At 40.7% G+C, this 20,472-nt stretch overlaps 2 protein-coding genes across 4 annotated transcripts in view; one reads left to right on the forward strand and one right to left on the reverse strand.

Annotated features, from left to right (window-relative positions):
- Positions 1–15,844, forward strand: part of EIF2AK4 (eukaryotic translation initiation factor 2 alpha kinase 4) — a 97,143-nt gene extending 81,299 nt beyond the window's left edge. Inside the window, exons 31-39 of one of the 3 annotated variants that reach the window (XM_010809210.4) lie at positions 14–142; positions 1,646–1,765; positions 7,613–7,725; positions 10,640–10,698; positions 11,587–11,684; positions 12,909–12,977; positions 13,660–13,704; positions 15,007–15,125; positions 15,609–15,844. In XM_010809210.4, coding sequence (XP_010807512.1) covers positions 14–142; positions 1,646–1,765; positions 7,613–7,725; positions 10,640–10,698; positions 11,587–11,684; positions 12,909–12,977; positions 13,660–13,704; positions 15,007–15,125; positions 15,609–15,666 — 810 coding nt within the window. In that variant the 3' untranslated portion in view covers positions 15,667–15,844. Of the gene's footprint in view, positions 1–13; positions 143–1,645; positions 1,766–7,612; positions 7,726–10,639; positions 10,699–11,586; positions 11,685–12,908; positions 12,978–13,659; positions 13,705–15,006; positions 15,126–15,608 lie in introns of those variants that run through there. The other 2 variants (XM_002690785.6, XM_024997963.2) reach the window with 2 other exon arrangements.
- A 287-nt stretch (positions 15,845–16,131) lies between these two features.
- On the reverse strand, positions 16,132–19,398 carry SRP14 (signal recognition particle 14). The gene is made up of 5 exons (NM_001100350.1): positions 19,312–19,398; positions 19,091–19,163; positions 18,454–18,566; positions 17,184–17,216; positions 16,132–16,683 (listed from the first exon to the last, which is right to left on the reverse strand). Exons 1-5 carry the CDS (start codon positions 19,333–19,335, stop codon positions 16,594–16,596), a joined length of 333 nt encoding a protein of 110 aa, NP_001093820.1. The 5' UTR covers positions 19,336–19,398; the 3' UTR covers positions 16,132–16,593.
- Between the last annotated feature and the right edge of the window lie 1,074 nt (positions 19,399–20,472).

Below are 20,472 nucleotides of genomic sequence, written 5' to 3' on the forward strand. Positions count from 1 at the left end.
GTTTCTGATCCAGGTTACAGTAAGCTCTTGTGACCTCCTGGTTGTAAGTGTTGGTCAGATGTCCATGTCCAGGGCCATCAACCTAACCCAGAAACTCTGGTCAGCTGGAATCACAGCAGAAATCATGTATGACTGGTCACAGGTAAGGAGACAAAAAGCGCCTGTAAGTGGAGGGCGCCTAGTCATGGCTTCAACAGCAAATCAGCATCTATGGCTTTAGTTTCTGCCAAACTATCTCTATGATTTCATTTGCTTCCTGTAGGAGTTTCTGATTGTTGGAGTAACAAATTACCAAACTAAATGGTTTAAAACAACACTTATTTATTATCTTACACTTCTGGAATTCAGAAGCCTGAAATCAGTTTCACTGGGCTAAAATCATGGTGTCTGGTGAGGCTGGTTCCTTCTGAAGGCTTTAGGAGGAGAATCCACTTCCTTGCCTTTTCTAGCGCCTAGAAGCCTCCTGCATGCCTGCTTGTGGTCCTTTCCTCCCCGTCTTCAGACTCAGTAGGGTAGCATCTTCTTTCCTCTGCACTACATTTCTGTCCTTCCATCTCGAATTAACCCTCCTGTCCCTTTTTACCAGGACTGTTGTGATTATGCTGGGCCCATCCTGATAACCCAGGATAATCTCCCCATCTCAAGAATCAATCTGCAAAATCCCTTTTACCATATAAGATACCATAGTCACAGGTTCCCAGGGGTGAGGATGTGGACATCTTTGCAGGGCCATCATCCAGCCTAGCACACTTCCCAGAGGCATTCTGTGTCTAGTGTTTTTAGCTTTGTCTCCTTAGGCCTCTCACTGCTGGCCTAACTCCTGCTCTGGGGGTGGAGATGAGAAGAATGGCGCCACCGAGCACCTGGCCTACCCGTTAGAGTGGGGGGCCTTCAGATGGCTGACTTCTCTGCAAGCAGATCACAGAAGGGGCTGCATTACCGGGTGGTCCTCCAAGCTGTACACACATTCACCCTCACTCATGGTGCCCCAGAGCATGAAGAGACGCCTAGGGAACAGAACCCTACCCTTCCACATGTTTATTCCACATTACCTGCCAGCAGCTGCTGCTGGCCATTTTTGTTGTATTATATAAAAATTCACGTCAGAAGTATGCTGAGCAATAAATTATAATCCTTTAACAGAGCAGTATCCTATTCCATTTACTTGTTTCATAAATTGTTAGAGAAGTGTTCTGTCTTAAAGTAAAATTATAAGCTCAGTAATGGTGATTTCAGCCCAGCACAGGGGTGTCCCCTGCAGGCTTCTCTGCTCTGATACTTCTTTGCTTTACGCTTCAGTTCTGCTTTTCACCTTCTACTGTTTCTTTTGTTGCCTTTGTTTTCCCCAAAGGCCTTTTCCGTGTGTGTGTGTGTGTGTGTGTGTGTGTGTGTGTATTAATATTTAGCAACAATCAAGATGTGAAGCTTTTGAAAACCTCTCACTATGTCCTGACCACACTGAGTGATATGGCCCCTTAGAACAATAGTGAAAGCACAGAAAACAAAAGAAATCTTATTCCTCCTTTGAATTCTATACTCTTCTTGCTTAATATTTATTTATATAAACCATAAGAGCAACATGTTTAGTTATTCACTTTGAGAACACACTGACCATAGTGTTTTCGTTCTCCTTAACTACGTGAAGCTGTTCCAAGTGCTTTGTGTCTATTTGTTCCAGTCCCAAGAGGAATTACAAGAGTACTGCAGACATCATGAAATCACCTATGTGGCCCTTGTCTCGGATAAAGAAGGAAGCCACGTCAAGGTAAAGACCAGAGGAAATCTTTCACAATTCAACAATCAGATTTCCCAAACTGTATTAACCATGGAACGCCCAACCTTCCCACTGAGGTTCTGGCCTTGGCCATGGGTGGAAACCCATTATTTCATTCTCCTTTTGAATTGCTAGGCCTGTGTTTTGGAGAAAGTGTATGAAATAAGGAAGAGAGAATCTGAATTTGAACACTTTTCTTTGAACTTAAAAAAAAATTACAAAGCTATGACTAGGTTTTTTCTCTACTATTTTCCTCCTTGTTCCCTTTCTCCATCTAAGGAGATAAAAATAATAACTATTGCTAATACTCCTGGCAGACATATCTCTACTTAACTTCCTAACCAATTTTACTATGTTGTATTTAACCCAAAAGGTTCATAAATAGATTACCTCATAACCTTTATTTCTATTTTTAAAGGGAGAAAAATCAATATATTTTCCCTGTTTTTTCCTTTTAATGTCTTTGTCTGGTTTTGATAGCAGAGGGATTTCGGCTTCATAAATGAGTTGGATCCTCTGTTCTCTGGATAATGTTGTTGTAGAATTGGTATTATTTCATTCTTAAATATTTGCTAAAATTCACCAGTAAAAATACTGGGACCTAGATACAGGGCTATCAGATTGCCTCATTCTCCTTGAGTTTTGGTAGTTTATATTCCATTTCACCTAAGTATTCAAATATTCCTCTTACTATCTGCAGGATCTATAGTAATATTCCCTTTCATTCCTGATATGGTAATTTATATCTCCCCCCACCCCCGCTCTTTTTTCCTGATCACCCTAGCTAGAGGTTTATCAATTTTGTCTTCAGAAAGCCAGCTTTTTATGTCATTGATTTTTCTATTTTTTGTTCATTTGTGTTCTATTTTATTCTTTCTTCATTCTGCTAAATTTGGATTTAGAGACAGTCATTAGTTGAGGTTTGCTTTTCTTATCCACTCTTTGACATTCCCTGCCTTTTATTGAAATGGTTAAATAATTTATATGTTATGCAGTTATTGAAATGGGCTTAAATCTACCATTTTACTATTTGTTTTGTTTGTTCCATCTGTTCCTTTTTCTCCCATTTTTTATTCTCTTTTCATGCTTTGTTTTTAGATCAAATAGTTTTTGTTCCATTTTATCTCTATCACTGGTTTACTGACTATAACTCTTATTTTTAGTGGTATTTTTAATGACTTCTCTAGGGTTTGTAGTATACAACTTGCACATTCTGCCTTCAGAAACTGCTGTATGCCTTCACATGTAGTATAAGAACCTTACAACCAAATACTTGCATGTCCCCCACCATCCTTTGTGCTACTGCTGCCAATCTGTTTTCTAAATATGTTACTAACTTCATAATACATTGTATTTTGGTTTTAATTAATCAATTACCTTTTACAGAGGTTTTTGAAATAAAGAGGGAATGTCCTTTTATAGGGCTTCCTCTATAGCTAAGCAGTAAAAAAAATTCACCTGCAATGCAGGAGATGTGGGTTCAGTCTCTAGGTCAGGAAGATTCCCTGGAGGAGGAAATAGCAGCCCACTCCAGTACTCTTGCCTGGAAAACCCATGGACCAAGGAGCCTGGGAGGCTATAGTTCATAGGTCACAAAGAGTCAGACACGACTGAGCACGCGTGCGCGTCCTTTATATTTACCCATATATTTACCATTCCTGGAACTGTTTATTCCTTTGTGTTCAGCCAGATAGTATTCTGATTTTATATTCCTTCTGCCTGAAGAATTTCTTATTTCTGATTAGTGCAGGTCTGCAAGTGATGAATTCTCTCAACTGTTCCTAGTCTGAGAAAGTCTTCACTTCACCTTCATTTTTGAGGGATATTTTTGCTGGATATATGATTCATGGTTTATGTTTTTCCTTTTGCTCTTGGAACATTGTCTTGTCTTGTCTTCTGACCTGATAGTTTCTGTTTAAAATTCTGCTTTGATCCTGTCTGTAATTTATCTTTTTATCTTCTGGCACCTTTTTAAGATTTTCCTCTGTCACTAGTTTTCTGCAATTTGAATATGATGTGCTTTGGTGTCATGCTTTATGTTCTAACATATTCTGGTATTCACAGAGCTTCTTTGAACTGTAGACTTACAGTTTTCATAAAGTTTGGAAATTATTTAGACATTATTTCCTCAAATGTTTTTCTGTCCCTTTTCCTTCTGGGACTCTGATTACAGAAGGTTAATCATTTGATACTGTCCCACAGCTCATTGGGAGAAGGCAATGGCAACCCACTCCAGTACTCTTGCCTGGAAAATCCCATTGACGGAGGAGTCTGGAGGGGCTGCAGTCCGTGGGGTCGCTAAGAGTCGGACACAACTGAGCATCTTCACTTTCACTTTTCACTTTCATGCATTGGAGAAGGAAATGGCAACCCACTCCAGTGTTCTTGCCTGGAGAATCCCAGGGATGGGGGAGCTTGGTGGGCTGCCATCTATGGGGTCGCACAGAGTCAGACACAACTGAAGCGATTTAGCAGCAGCAGCAGCCACGACTGAAGCGACTTAGCAGCAGCAGCAGCACAGCTCATTGAGGCTGTTCTTTTGTGGGTTTTGTTTGCTTTTTCTCTCTGTATGTGCTTTATTCTGGATCATTCACTGATCTTTTCTGCAATATCTTATCTGCTATTAATCCCATCCAGTGCATTTCCTATTTCAGGTATTGAAGTTTTTTCATCTGTGTAAGTTATATTTGTGTCATTTTTTAAAAATGTCTTCCATTTCTTCCCTCATCATAGTTCTTATTTCCTTTATATTCTTTATAATAGTCATTTTTAATTCCATCATCTTGACATTTTGGTCTGAATTTCTCCTGGTTATGAATCATATTTTCCTTCCTCTTTTTATGCCTGTTAACTTGTGAGTAGTTATTAGACATTATGAAGTTTACATTTTCTTGAACTGTGTTTTATTATGTCCCCCCGCCACCACCCCCCCCCCACCCCTGCTTTTTTTGTTGTTGTTCTGCACAGCTTTCAGGATCTTAGTTCCTGAATAGGGATTGAACCCCGGGCTACAGCAGTGAAAGCTCCCAATCCTAACCTCTAGACAGCCAGGGAATTACCCTTATGTTCCTTTACACACCACTGGACTTTGTTCAGGGATGTAAATATCCTTGACTTTTGCTTCATCCTTTCCAGCCTTTAAGTTTTGTTAGGACAGCCTTTAGTCTAGATCTAATTTAGCCCTACTCCTAAGGCAATGTCCTTTGGAGAATTCTGCCTTAGGTTCCATGTATTATGAGGGCTGTCCACTCTGTAAGAACAAGAACTATTCCCATCCCTGTGGATTTCAGGAATTATTATGCCTACTCATTTCTGCTGGTTGTTTCCCCAGCCTTGGATAGTTCCCTCTCTCCCATGCACAGATCAGTTCTCTGCCAAAGATGTGAGTGGACTTCTATGCAGAGCTTCAGAAATCTTTCTTTCTCTGGGTGTAACTCTCTCCTCTTCAGTCCTCTGCCCCACAGTTTCTAGGCATCCTGGCCTACCTAAGCTCTAGTCTGTCTCCCCAGCTCAGCAAGACTCCTGGCCTCTGGTTTGGCTCCTTCTCCCTGCACTGCAGTCTCAGACTTCCTCAGCACAGTTATCTGGGGGCACTCAAAGACTCACTTCATTCCCCTCCTCTCAGGATAACAGTCCTCCACTGCTTGTTGTCCAGTCTCTGAAAAACAGTATTTATATATTTTGTCTGGTTTTCTAGTCATTTAAGGCAGGAAGGTAGTTCTTAACAATAGTTAATTCTTCATGGGAATGTTTGTAAGTCTCCACTGCCTGCCTGCTTGATAAGTCACAAAATCATAAATGACCCTAGTCCTACTGATCACACCTCTTCCAGAGCAGTGACTGCTCCTGTAATATTACCAAGACATGACTGACTAGCCTCTGCTGGATAATTACAGCATCATAACCCACTGCTATAATGATCAGCAAATTTTAAAATCTTGAATCAAAATCTGCTTCCCCAAATTTACATTCATTGGTCCTAGTTCTGCCTCTAGAATGGTCAAAATAACAAGTCTAATTCTTCCTCTTTCTCTTAACTACCTTCGCATGAATTTTAGGAGACCACTGCCATGCAGTGGACCACTTTAAGTGTCCTCTTTCCTGGTTTAAACATTCCAGTTACTTAAGCCATTCCTCATAAAGTGATTTTCCAAATCCTTCACCTCCTAGTTAACCTCCTCTAGACACATTTAACTTTGTCAGTGTCTGTCCTTAAATGTGATACTAGAATTCTACAAGTGCTCTAAGCATATTCTGACTAAACAAGAAGGGTCTGTAAACTCCTTCAATCCAGATAACATATTTCTCCTAATACAGCCTATAAGTAAACTAACTTTATCTACCATGTAGTTCTTTTGGTCGTCTTGAATTCATCATCAGCTGAAACCCATTGGCCTTCCCACAGTTGTCACCATATCTGACCAGTCTTCTGCAGTGAGGGCTTGATGATAGGACCTCATATTTGTCTCTGTTAAATGTGATCTTGTTCACTTCAGTACATTGTTCCAGCTCATCCAGCTCTTTTGACTCTTCTGCCTCTGTTAGTGGCAGCATATATATAAATACATGTATATTTATAAATATAAAATAGCAACATCTTTATATTTGAAGGGCAAAACATCACTATGTTCACCCATTCAGCAAGTGCATGTTAAGCATTCACAGTGTGGAAGGGATTGAATTTAGGGCCATGAGGGATCCAGGGACATATAAGCCACAGGTCCTGCTGTCAAGGATCCTATAATCTGGTGGAGAACAGAAGACATTCATGCATGATTATGAGCTAGAAAATGCTCAATGCCATGAGAGTCCTACAAGAAAATTCTTTGAGGATTCCTCAACCTGAGAGATTACTACAGAGGTAGAAGGGAAGTCTTCAGAGTGGAGGTGCAGTTAATGCTGAACCCCAATGGATGGGCAGGATACTAAACAAACAGGCTTTTTAAGCAAAGGAATAACAACGGTAATGGCAGTTCTTTCAGTAGGTGGTCCCAAAGATGGAGGCAGCCCAGCTGAGAACTATTCCGATATTACCCCAAATAGTCCATTTGGAGTGAAGCAGAATTGTGCAGAGGGGCACTTGAGCAGGAGAATATGGTTCTAGCTGGATCGTAGAGAGCCAAAATGCCCAACCAGGGAATTCAGACTTGATTTAGCAGCTAGTAGGAAGCCGGTGGATGTTTTTGGACAGTAGGGAACATCAGAGTATATAAGAAAAATTAACCTGCAAGGAGATGTAACATGGAAGGGAGTGAGGGATAACTGAAGCTGGGGACGGCTGAGGGCAGCGTATCAGACTACCCCAAGCCAATGCAGGGCACTGGCCATGGGAGTGAAGATGAACAGACGGGCGCCATAAAAGTGGGATGACAGGACTGGGGTTTGGAAAGGAGGGGGAGGAGTTGTAGAAATCTTGGTGACTGACCCAAGGATGTTTAAGGGGGAAAACATGTAAAGAATCAAATGAAATGGGAGCTGGTTTGTCTTGGCCTTTTTTTTTTTTTTTAATTCTGTTTATAATAAGCTGTTTGAATCTGGACAGGGTTTCTCAGCAGCCACATTTTGACATTTTTGGCCAGATGCTTCTTTGTGGGGCTGTTGTCCTGTCCGTTGTAGGATGTTGAGCTGCATCCCTAGCATCTACCCACCAGATGCCAGCAGCACCCCCCATAACTGTCACAACCACAGATGTCTCTAATTATTGCCAGATGCTCTGTGGGGAGCAAAATCACCCCTGGTTAAGAGCCACCAACCTAAACTGTTGACTGAAGAGTCTTACTATGGTACTCTTCAGCCTGTTGGCTTCAGAAATAATGGGTCTGTTTCATTCTTTTTAAGGTAAAGTCTTTTGAGAAGGACAGGCAAACAGAGAAACGTGTGCCGGAGTCTGATCTCGTGGACCACGTTGTACAGAAACTGAGGACTAAAGTCAGTGATGAGAGGACTACCAGGTAACGTAGTAAACAAAAGACCAGAAAACCAGCTGCAGCTGCCTACATAGAATTTTCATTCATTTACTCTAAGTGTCAGTTTGATCCTTTGGGGAGATAAAGACAGGTCAGGATAACTTTTTTTTCCCCCAAGGTAACTTTTAATGAACCATAGTACAGCTTCTGAATAACTCAATTATATAACTCCGTGTAAAACTAGTCATAACTTACTCTCAGCATTTGTCCTTCATAACACGTCAAAGATTATTTTATCATTTTGAAAAGCCTGAGGAACCACAGTCTAGCTGCCATTTATCTCATTTGGTCTGTTAATCAGTGAACTGCAGTAGTGTTTTGTCACTGGTTTCGAAAGATCTAATATTCTGGAAAATAATAATGTTCTGGGAAAAGTTCTCACTCATCATAGCAATGCAAATTGGTTCAACTGTCTGCATAGGAATTTAACAAAGTTAAAAGCCTTAAATCTAAAAAAAAAAAAAAAAAATCACCCAGCAATTCCACTTCAGGAATTTACAGTAAAATTATTCCAAAGGGATAGTACCAAGATGTCTATCAACACACATTGTTTATAACAGCAGTTCTCAAATATTTTGGTTTCAGAACCACTTCATACCCTTAAAAATATTTGAGGACCCCCTAAGAACTTCGTTTATGTGGTTTATATCGATCAATATTTCTATGTTGGAAACTAAAATGTAAACATTTTAAAAATACTTATTCTAAAATAACAATAATAAACTCATTACATGCAAACCTAAATAACGGTTTTAATGGAAATAACTATTTTCCAAAACAAAATAAATTAAGAAAGGTAGCATTGTTTTACATATTTGCAGATATTATTGTTTTAATTTTTGTAATCTCTAATGCATAAATAGAAAAAACTACATTGTTTTATTCTTATTATTACTATTAGTCTTACATTGTCTATTTCTGCATTCAGTCTCTTATGATATACACCATGTAGTCTATGGAAAATTCCATTACACATTAATGAAAGGATACAAATAAAAGGATAATTAACATTAGGATTATTGTGAAAATACTTTTGACCTTGCAAATACCCTGTGAGAGGATCTCAGGGACCTCCAGGGTCTCTGGGAACCACACTTTGGGAACCTCACATATATCACAGTAATTCAATGATAGAAGATTGCTCAAATTACAGTAAATACAGTGAAATACTGTGCAGCCTTTAAAAATTATTTTTCTAATAAAGCTGTTTATTATAAGGAAGGATGTCCACAAATAAGATATGATCCCATTTTTGTTGCAACCAAAATATACAGTTCATACACAGAAAAATGTCTGGAATGATGAACCAAATTTTTCATTTTTACAGTTATTTCTGATTAGTGGGATTACAAAGGATCATTTCCCTTGCTTTCTAAATTTTGTAAGTCTTTTATTTATGCTTAGGAAAAAAGTACTCTACTGAGGGACTTCCCTGGTGGTCCAGTGGTTGAGAATCCTCCTTGCAGTGCAGGGGACACTGGTTCAGTCCCTGGTCAGGGAACTAAGAGCCTTCATGCCACAGGGCAACTAAGTCCATGTGCCACAACTACAGAGCCCACGTGCTCTGGAGCCTGCATGCTGCAACTAAGATCTAACACAGCCATAAATAAATAAAAATGTTTTAATACTTTTTTTGACTTACAGCAGTAATTCTTAATCCAGAGTTTTGCCCTTCAGGGGACATTTGGCAGTATTTGCAGACATTTTTGGTTGTGGTCTACTACTGTTATCTAGTAAACACCAGGATGGTGGTGGTTTAGTCACTAAGTCATGTTTGACTTGTGTGACCCCATGGACTGTAGCCAGGCTCCTATATCCATGGGATTTGCCAGGCAAGATATATTGGAGTGAGTTGCCATTTTCTTCTCCAGGCGATCTCTTCCCAACCCAGGGATTGAACCTGGTCTCCTGCATTGCAGGTGGATACTTTACCAACTGAGCCACCAGGGAAGCCCAGTAAACACCAGGGCTGCTATTAAACATCCTATAGTGAAGAGGACTGACTCCCCACCTCCGCCCCAGCAAAGAATTATCTGACCCAAATGTCAGGCTGAGAAATCCTGGCTTATATAAAATAATGTTCTTGCTTGGATGCCTTCCCTGAACCTGGCCCCGCCCCCGCCCTTCTCCACCTGGCTTGAATAAATTCACTGTCAGGCTTTTTCTAAGGGTATATATGTGTGTATTATATATATATAATGTTCTTGAAGCCTCTAGATATTAGGATTAAAAATCCAAATCAAAGGCAGAGCTTTAGAAAACAAAAAATAGTCAACAAATTAATAGCAACTATTAGTAATAGTACAGGCAGACATTATTAAGACACTTAACTGGCCAGATGGGATTTAGTTTTAGCAGGGAAGGGCTTAAAATCTTTCTTCCATGTGAATGATTATTTCCCTGTTTTCCCAAGATAGAGTGCTATTATGTCTCTCAAAGGCTATAAATTAATTCAGTCTTTGAAAGAACATCCATTCACAGCTTCTGAAAGAATCTCATTTACTAAGTGTTCTCTTGTGGGTGATCACCAAGGTTGCATCCATAATGAAGGTGGGGCATTGCTAATGTTTCCTTGTATTGTGAGGAGAGCAGAAAGAACACCCATTGTATTTCATTGAAATTAGTTTCTTACGTTGAGCCAGTATTCCAAACCCAGCTGAATAAATCAGAATGCTGTCTCTAAGAATGTTAATTTGAAGTGACATCCTTTATGATTTTTATTTGCTCTTAATCAAAAGCATAATTAAGTGAAAATTTTGTTTTCCTCCACTAATAACCAATATTTATTAAATATCAGTATATTTAATAGAAAGCCTCTAAGTGTAGCTCACTATAAATTATGTGTTGCTTTTGTCTTAGTGACTGTTTATTCTAATTGTTTTTGTTTGCTTGTTTTTAGAGAAGCTTCCGATAATCTTACAGTACAAAATCTGAAGGGATCATTTTCTAATGCTTCAGGTATAATTACTAATTGTAACTTAAACATAATAATGCTTGTGTGTGTGTACATGTTTGCTCTAAATACTTAGAACTGTGGCTAACTCACTGCATCAGTAATATCCTCTTAAAGTAACATATGTACAATTAGTTATACCAAAAAGAATTAATCCCTATGAAACTTACATTCTAGAAAATGATAAAAACCACTGGGAGTTTGGTGACCCTTCTGGTCCTGATATGTCTCTTATTTTTACAAGTGGTTTAATCTTTCTTTGATTCAGTTTATTATGTAGATCAAATGTGGATAAATTCTCCCCATATAGAAGATTGAAGAAAAGTATTTTGAAATGCCCTGGAGACACGCTGTACATTTGTTTTCATGAAAGCTAAGAGGAAACAGTGGTGATAGTTACACCTTTAGTTTTACTACATTTGTCAACCCAAGTGAAAAGGAAATGTCCCAGTGAAGTCCACGAGAAGACATTACTTGACTTTTAAGAGAATTAAGTCTTTTGGGTTCATTTCTGTTAGCAGGCTTTCTGCCACCATCAGATTTCAAATACTTAGAGGAATTTAAAGAATTATAGTTTGGGAAATGTTAAGCTTGCCTTTTTTTTCCTTAGGTTCATGAGGGTTGACTCATATTGCCTCCCTATGCCTTTGTCACCTCCCACTGAAGGAGGGAAGGCCGGTGATCCTGACAGAAGTGTCAGAACTACTAGGGGATAATTGGGGTTCTGGGTTTATGGGCCAGTGCAGACAGTTGCAGAGACAAAAAACAAGGCTTAGACATAATCCAGTCCATAGACCCACCCCGAAGTGGATTCTAATCATCTCTGCCAGCTCTGTGGTGTGTAATAGAAAGTGGGACCAGATAAGGCCATAACTGCTAAAACTCTGTTTCAGGTTTGTTTGAAATCCATGGAGCAACGGTTGTTCCCATTGTGAGTGTGGTCGCCCCAGAAAAGCTGTCAGCCAGCACCCGACGGCGGTATGAGACTCAGGTACATGGTCAGTGTCCTTGGCTTTCTAACATGAGCCGCAAAGGAGGAAGAAAATAAGAAAGGGAATGACGGAACAGTTTCCTGGAAATGTTTTTCTTCCCAATTCCTGAACTTGGTGACTTCTGAAAATTTCACCAACACAAAGCGTCTCAGGTGCCAAGATTCTGCCCCATTTGTCCTCCAAAGAGCCCTCAGTATACACTGTGGGCACCCGGAAGCAGCTGTTGTCAGAATTACTGAGTCCAAACAAAAAGTTCCTGATCCCATTTGGTTTTGTTGTACATAACAAAGCAGAAGAGATCCTCCACAAGACGTATAGCAGGTTTCTCTCTGCATACATGTTTTTGGTATCTGTTATTTGCCTGATTCTGTGCTAAGTGCCAGGTAAAATGGAAAACACGTGACATGGCCACAGTCCTCAAAGACTTTATAACCTTAGAAGCATATATATAGTTGGAGAATAGAAAAAAATCAGTACTAGGATGCTGAATTAAGTATACTGAATGAGTGTTAGAGTATGCTACAGACATAGGGGAGAGAGAAAGATCAGTGTCTGTATGGATGACCAAGAAAGGCTTCGTGGAGGGGATCCCTGAAGGATTTCAGCAGGCAGAGAGGGAAGATGAGGGTGTTCCAAATAGAAGGGACAGAGGGAAGGACAGCGTAGAAAAGCTACTGAGCAGAGTTGGGACACTGGCCTCACTTGGGAGTAGGGTATGAGAGGGTAGCCATTACTTAGGAACATAATTAGACTGAGACACAAAAGATCAAGTTACCTCATTTTGTTAGCTTTCCTGGCTGTTTCTCAGTGTTGGGTGGAAACTCACTTTTCATATCTACCATATTTCAGTTCCATGTTCTCAATGCTGTCACTGTCCCCTTCTTAAATTTAGCTTAATACTAAAATCTCCCTGCTTCCGCATGTGCTGTTTTACAGTACTGAGCTTTTATTACATGTCAGTTCAAAAGTATACAGAAATAAGTGGATTAGCAAACAAATGATCAAGGTAGGCTATAAAATCTCATTTTCCCTGAGGTCATAATACACTAGACACTCATCTTACTGAGGTAGATGAAGAGCAAGTCCTTATATAATATTTGGGATCCCTTTTAAAGGCTTTGGTTTGTCGTCTGTGATTGTTTCCTAGAATAAGAACTGAAATGGCAAGAAAGATGGCTTGATTGGACAGGTTCTGAATTCTAACACACTTTCCTTCTTGTTAGGTACAAACCCGACTTCAGACCTCCCTTGCCAACTTACATCAGAAAAGCAGTGAAATTGAAATTTTGGCTGTAAGTCACTTTCTTTAACTTTCTGAGGATGGCTTTTGTCCACACTGTCAAATTTTTGCTCATTGTCAACAGAATTGGGATACAGGCCTGTTTCTCCTAGTTTCTTCCTCTGAAAGATTGGGAGGAGGGGGACTGAAAATGAAAATCATTTTTCTACATGTTTCAGGCTTCCCGGATAGTTCAGTTGGTAAAGACTTTGCCTGCAGTGAAGACCCTGGTTTGATTCCTGGGTCTGGAAGATGCACTGGAGAAGGGATAGGCTACACACTCCAGTATTCTTGGGGTTCCCTCGTGGCTCAGCTGATAAAGAATCCGCCCGCAATGTAGGAGACCTGGGTTTGATCCTTGGGTTGGGAAGATCCCCTGGAGAAGGGGATGGCTACCCACTCCAATATCCTGGTCTGGAGAATTCCATGGACTGTACAGTCCCATGGGGTCGCAGAGTCGGACACGACTGAGCGACTTTCACTCTTTCACTTTGCAGGCCTTTGCAGGTAGTGCTGCCAAAGCTTTGCGGTGTGATGTGTTAGTTCCAAGTGCTGAGATCACATCACTGCCAAATTCAATAAGCAGCATAGAAGCATCCCATTCATGCTGCTCCATCCAAAGTGACTCCACAGTCACAAGTCAGTATGTGCTGCTTAGGATCCCTCACATGATGTACATTTTTGTGTATCAACAGGTGGATCTACCCAAAGAAACAATCTTACAGTTCCTGTCATTAGAGGTAAGCAAGATGAACTCTTCTGCACTAGTCTTTAAAATCCCAAAGTTTGCTGTTGATTTGCCAAAAGAAAGTTGAAAAGTGGCATTATTTTCTTTATGATATGAGGTATTTTTCTAGCAGTCCCAGGAATTTAGGAGCATTGTTTCTTTTATGTGATATGTATTACTAAATCATACTTTGAGGGAATCACACTTTTTTTTTTTACATTTCAGAGATGTTTTTAACAAACACGTAGGGTTTTTACTGTGTGTCGAGCTCTAGCAGGCCTTGTTCTAAGCACTTTAGGAATATTAACTTGTTTAATCATAACAACCCCAAGGGATACATACCGTTACCTTTTTACAGATCCTTATTTTACATTTTATGGAGAATAGAAGCAGAGAGGTTAAACATCTTACTCAAAGTCACCCAACTAGGGAGTTGCAGAGCCAGGATTTGAACCTAGGCAGAGCAGTGGAATCTACATTCTCGCCCACTATACTATGCTGCTTCAAACAAACCTTCATTCCAAATAGGGAAGCTCATTTGCAGAACTAAAACTATATGGAAGATCTTTCTGTAAAAATTGAATGTAGGTCCTTTTTTATATGCTTTTTTTCAAAATAGGTACATACCTTTATTATCAAATAGCCTAACTGAACTTTTTTAAAAATTTAATATATACCTTTGCTATAAGAATATTTAACTGTAAGAATAACTACATGTGATTTTTGCAGCATATCTAACCAAAGAATACTGTTGTCTATCCAGAGTATTTAGTCAGATTAAGTTAGATGAAAAATGAACTTTGCCCCAGAACTGACATTTCATGCTATATTTTAAGGTTATTCTCCATTTATATAAAATATTGATTATATTCCTTGTGCTGTACAATATATCCTGTAGCTTCTCTTATAAGCTAACTTCCCCCTTCCCTGTCCTCCATCCCCACTGGTATTCTCCTGTCTGGTAAATAAGCATATAGCACAATACTGGTGATTTACTGCTTCATGCGCCACTCAAACGGGTGCACATCATCTCACCTAAAGTCAACAGTTGGCAGAAATAACTGGGGTAGTCACGTTAACACACTGGGGCTGCAGCATTCTTAGGCAGGATCTAGTAAGCTGGTTTTATAAAGAAATTCAGTTCTTCAGAGGAAGAACCCTCACAGTCTCCCCACTAGTTCTTTCCCCCTGTAACTGATCTCTTCAGTGTTACTTAGAGAGGGGATGGCATTGACACCTCATTAGTGACCCAGGAAAAGCCAATTAATAAACCCTAGTACCTGTTGTGTTAAGTCTTATCTATATTTTTTCCTAGTGGGATGCTGATGAACAGGCATTTAACACAACTGTGAAGCAGCTGCTGTCACGCCTGCCAAAGCAAAGATACCTCAAATTAGTCTGTGATGAGATTTATAACATCAAAGTAGAAAAAAAGTAAGTTATCACTAAGGCATTGCAGGTTTCATTATAGGTTAAAAGTCAAGCTGGGGGGGATCGGGGGCGGGCATTGTTTGTTTTTAGGAGTTTTTCCCCCAAGAAGGGGTTTTAGAGTGACAAATATGTTATTGTCTTGTTGAGGTTAGATGACTAATAAATTGCTATGTTAGAACTGCAGTTAGTGACCAGTAAATACATGTCAGGACTGTGAATCACAGTCATGCTGTTATCAATAACACGGTGATCTCAGTAGCAGCTATCCCAGTTATCATTTTAATCACCCAGGTAACTCCTATGTTTTATGTCCCCTTGTCAGAATGCCAGTTGTTCATGTTTTCAAACACTAAAATGTTTTTAGTGACTAGCCTTCCATCTTGTTTTTGATTACACAGAACTCCTACAGTTAAGTGTTCTAAAAATAAAGTATCAGCCGCGTTCTTTACCCATTATACTGATCCTGTCTTCTCTCTCCTCTTGCAGGGTGTCTGTGCTCTTCCTGTACAGCTACAGAGATGACTACTACAGAATCTTATTTTAATCCTAAAGAGCTATCATTGCATTGTTCAAACAGACAGGAGCTTATACTACAAAACATTGTATATTCATTGTAATTTTAAATTAGCTTTACATTCTGAGCTGTCCTACAAAGCTGAGCTTTGTAGGTTTTCATGTGTAATATATTATAAATTTATCTTTTGAATAAATGTTTTCATATATCTGTTGCTTTTTAATTGCAAATCTATTAACACTACAGGGTTTATGGAGCTAGAACACAAGAAAACAGCTTTGTTCTTCTCTTAGCCCTGTATACTAAGCACATGAAAATGTCCCAAGTAAAGGGCATAAAGAAATCAAATATCATCATTAACTTGGAATCTTTATTCTTGATGATTCTCTAATAAGCTTATCCTTAGTCTGGTTAAGCAAACTCTTATTTGGTTATGAAACTCATTCAGATTTGCTAAAGGAACTAAGATGATAAAATTATACAGCCAGCTGGGAAACCCATGAAATAATACAACTTTTAATAAAATTGTCAGGTTTCAGTTCCAGTAAACCAAAAGACAGGGCCTCAAGCCTATTCATAATCACATCATTCCAGAACGAGAAGCTGTGGCCAGAAACTTTTTATGGGGTAGGAAAAAGAATAAAAGTTGGTCAGTGCTGATAAATACAGGTTAAATAATACACTGCTCTTTACAGATGGCTACAGAGTCTGTAAACTATTATCCAGGAATATACAACCGTCCAACACAAACCACTTAGCCAGATCTAAGATAAACTGGCTCCTTGGAACTACCCTGTAAACACTGCAGCCCTTCTTCCATCCAAAAATGACCCTAAACTCACATGAAAACAGTCATTATAAGGGAATCAGAAACTCAGCTTTGTGGCCAAAAATAAAAACCAAAGGAAAAACAGCAATTCAGTGGTTAGTTGGTGAAAGCGGGAAAGCTGGTGCCCTTCACTGTGCTGCTTTGCTCTTCTTACTCTTGCTCTTTTTGTCCCTCTTCTTCAGCCCATCCATGTTAGCTCGCAATAGGTTTGAATAAGCCTAAAAGACACAGAGCGTGACCTTAGTGCGAAGAGTTGCAAATTGGTGGAACATCTGCCCTACTTCCGTAATGGATTTAGGGTTGTCAAAATCAGAAAGCCTAACTGATAAAGTATAGAATACTATGGGACACCTGTATCCTAAGGAATCTGGTGTAAGGCAAACACCCTCACATGATAGCAACTTCTACAACACCCACTAGTGAGTTGCACGTTTTTTACTTTTTTTTTAAGCAAAAATGGAAGACTGCAGGTAACTTACATAACTGTACTGTAAGTACAGCATATATGAAGCCTAAGACAACAAAATTTAGCTAAAAAGACAATGTCAGTGTTGAAGTAAAATTCGTAGCTTGGCAGCTTTTACTTGTAAACTATTGGTAAAACACAGCATCACAGGACAGCAGTGAACTTAAATCACAATCTTAACCCAACCCAGTGTTAAACATTAGGCTGACTCTTGCCTCAAGAAATGGGACACAAAGAACACCAGAAACTCACCATCTGAAACTTATTCACTTCTTTGGAGCTCACCTGGAAAATAAGGGGGAAAAGATCACCCCTGTTACCACAAAAAAATCATCTGCCTCACCCAGTAAAACTCAAAAGCCTCACGAAGACATCCTAATCTTTAAAAATATTTCCTCCCTACTGCCTGAATGAGAAACCTATTTTTCTACTAAAAGCTATTTTTCTACTCCACTTTCCTCTGCCTGAGGAACAAGTAAAGGAGCTCTGCACTTTGAGAATTGTACCAAGATGGGAAACATGGGCTGCTTAAGAAGCTATGCTTCTCGCCTCTGTTGAAATCTCTTAAAACACATTGTACTGACTTTTTCTAAGGAGTCTAAGAGATGTCAAAGAACTTAATCTTTTGTGCAAGATACATTTAAATTACACCCTCCCCATCTTATTTTAAACCTACCTTCCATTAATTCAGGCCCATGTAAGCAAACTGCAAGCTACCACAAGAGAAATTTTATGTCTAAAGATTCCTTAGTTTTCCATACTTCATGACACCCAACTTTATTTTTTTTAAGCCACATAAATGCTTTACTGTAAAAATCTCAAGATAACTGGTAATAGAAGATTAATCAACTAATTATCGCCCACATTTTCGTGAATATCCTATACTGATAGGATAGGATAGAGGGCACCCTGGTTCTGCCCCAGTAGAATAAATAAGTATTCATTTGATCCAAGGAGCCTTCTTGCTTTGCCATATTCAACTTCCACTTTGAAAGGGAAAGCTAGAACTATTACTCAATGAGCCATATGCTCAGTAGTGTCTGACTCTTTGCAAACCCCATGGACTGTAGCATGCCAGGCGACATACTCAAATTCAAAGCCTGATATAATACATGCTTGCTACCTGAACCACAACGATAAAGGAATAATCAGCTTAAAAGTAAAAAGCATCTGGTACCGAGAAACTGTTCACTGAAGCCCAAGCACAGTAAGGGAATAAGGAATCAAATATGCCAGCTGCTCCTTATAGTACTACTCTGAGTAAGGACCGATAAGCTAATATTTTTTTCTAACAAGTGTTTGACTTCTACCGCCTTCATTTTAATTTTGCTCTTGGGCTTTCTACTACCAAGGTAATAAAAGAAGATCTTGATTTCAAAACAGCTGGGGAACTAAACACTAGGCTTTATTTAGTAACTTACAAAGAAAAAAAAACCCACAAAACCTGGTACAGATATAACCCATCCTCAGTTAAGTTCAAGTCTTTAAACTCCAAAACAGGAGTATTAGGAATCCAACTTACCACAGTGCTGATCTTCTTTTTCCCATCAGTAGCTCTTAACAGACATTTGTTGTCTGAGGGCTCAAAGCCCTCCACAGAACCCTTCCTTGGAATGGGTTTAGTTCGGCCATCATCTGCATGAAAAATATATCCTGGTGAACACAGTCACAGACTTAACAGGTTGACAAAAAGTTAATAAATCGGGAAGGGATACAAAGAGGATACCTGATCCACCTCCACTGATCTAGTTCTGTTAGCCACATTATCTGCTATCATAGATGGCTTAGCCACATCTTGGGAACCTACCTCCTACTCCCAAGATGGTAACATTGTAATATCAAAGCACATTAAATCTCACTAATCATGGCGCGGCTTGGAATCCTTGACAACAAGGACAGCCCTGACATGACTGGGGCCCACTAGAACCGGAACTGACTTAGGTGGCTAAGTGCTGGGGGCCGCACCAGCCCCAATCCCTAATACTCTGGCCCCTCAGCTCTGAATGGGCCCAGTATAAAGTGGAGGAAGGTAGGGGAAGCAGAGGATGCGCAGCAGTAAGATTTTGCCTGAGGCTCCCAGTCTCTGGGCACCCGGGCCGGGGTCTCGCTCGGCCTCCCAGCCCCCTTCCGAAGGCCTTGCCGCGTCCACAGCTGCTTACACTTCTTCAGGGTGATGAACACGCTGCCCGACAACCGGCACTTCTGGAAGAGCCTAGTCAGCTCCGTCAGGAACTGGAACACAACAAGCCCGGCCCCGTTAGGCAACCACAAACCCCCTTCCGGCCTCGTCAAGTCCCTGTCCCTCCCGAAGAACGAGACAGAGGTCCCGAGCTAAGCCCCAAACAGCATCGGTCCCTCAGCCGGCCAGCTCTGGCTATACCTGTTCACTCTCCAGCAGCACCATCCTGGCGCTGCTGGCTCCGCTCCGTCAGCACAAGCCCCAAGCCGCTGGAGCCGGAAGTTTCTCCCAGCCTGGGCGGGACTTCCGCTGTTAGGTTTCTTGTCTCTTTCACCCAATCCCTGCTTCTACCGTTTCTCCGCCCCACCCACCTCTCGCCCGCGCTCAGGGACGCCCCCTTCTGTTCCGGGAGAGCGACGACCCAGAGGGCGTTTGGAGTGTGCCAGATTTCACAGACAAGCAATACCCTCATCCAAGCAGCGGATGGGAGTAACAGCGCGGAAGGATTTGATGGAAACCTATAGTTGTGGCTTAGCTGGTAGAGAATCCGCCTGCATTGCGTGAGACCTGGATTCGATCTCTGGGTTGGGAAGATCCCATGGCGAAGGGAAAAGCTACCCACTCCAGTATTCTAGCCTGGAGAATTCCATGGGCAAGTCCATGGGGTCGCAAAGGGTCGGACACCACAGAGCGACTTTCACTTTATAGCTGTGTACATTCAGCTGTGTGTTAGGCAAGTTACCTAACAGTTCGGTGCTTCAGTTTCCTCAACCTATAATAATAGCATCCACTTCACAGTGTGGCTTTGAAGAGTAAATGAGCTAATATTAAACACAACAGTGCGCGGCTCATAGAGCCTGCTCAATAAATGTTAGCTCTTGTCGTTTTTATCATTGCCATTGTATTACGTTCCCAAGGGGGTCCTCTGAACTTTTCCTCTTCTCTGACCAGGCTCGGTGGCCCCAGCTCTAGCAGGAAGGCCCGGAGCCAGGTCTTAGTTTCGCCTCAGTTCAGTCAGGAGACCTGGGGTCTATGTCCAGCCCTGCTGTTGCCAACTTGAACCTTCAGTTCAGTTCAGTCGCTCAGTCGTGTCCGACTCTTTGCGACCCTATGAATTGCAGCACGCCAGGCCTCCCTGTCCATCACCAACTCCTGGAGTTCACTCAGACTCAGGTCCATCGAGTCAGTGATGCCATCCAGTCATCTCATCCTCTGTCGTCCCCTTCTCCTCCTGCCCCCAATCCCTCCCAGCATCAGAGTCTTTTCCAATGAGTCAACTCTTTGCATTAGGTGGCGAAAGTATTGAAGTTTCAGCTTTAGCATCATTCCTTCCAAAGAAATCCCAGAGCTGATCTCCCTCAG

The sequence above is a fragment of the Bos taurus genome, chromosome 10 (genome assembly GCF_002263795.3).
Source record: "Bos taurus isolate L1 Dominette 01449 registration number 42190680 breed Hereford chromosome 10, ARS-UCD2.0, whole genome shotgun sequence".
Lineage (NCBI taxonomy): Eukaryota > Metazoa > Chordata > Mammalia > Artiodactyla > Bovidae > Bos > Bos taurus.

Bases quoted from the DNA above. Each gene is read 5' to 3' on its own strand.
- SRP14 (NM_001100350.1), bottom strand. From the start codon at position 19,335: ATGGTGCTGCTGGAGAGTGAACAG. The intron at 17,217-18,453 runs GTAAGTTGGATT...CTTATTTTCCAG, and splicing joins AAAAGAAGATCAGCACTGTG to GTGAGCTCCAAAGAAGTGAA. The intron at 16,684-17,183 runs GTGAGTTTCTGG...TGTGTCTTTTAG, and splicing joins AAGTGAATAAGTTTCAGATG to GCTTATTCAAACCTATTGCG.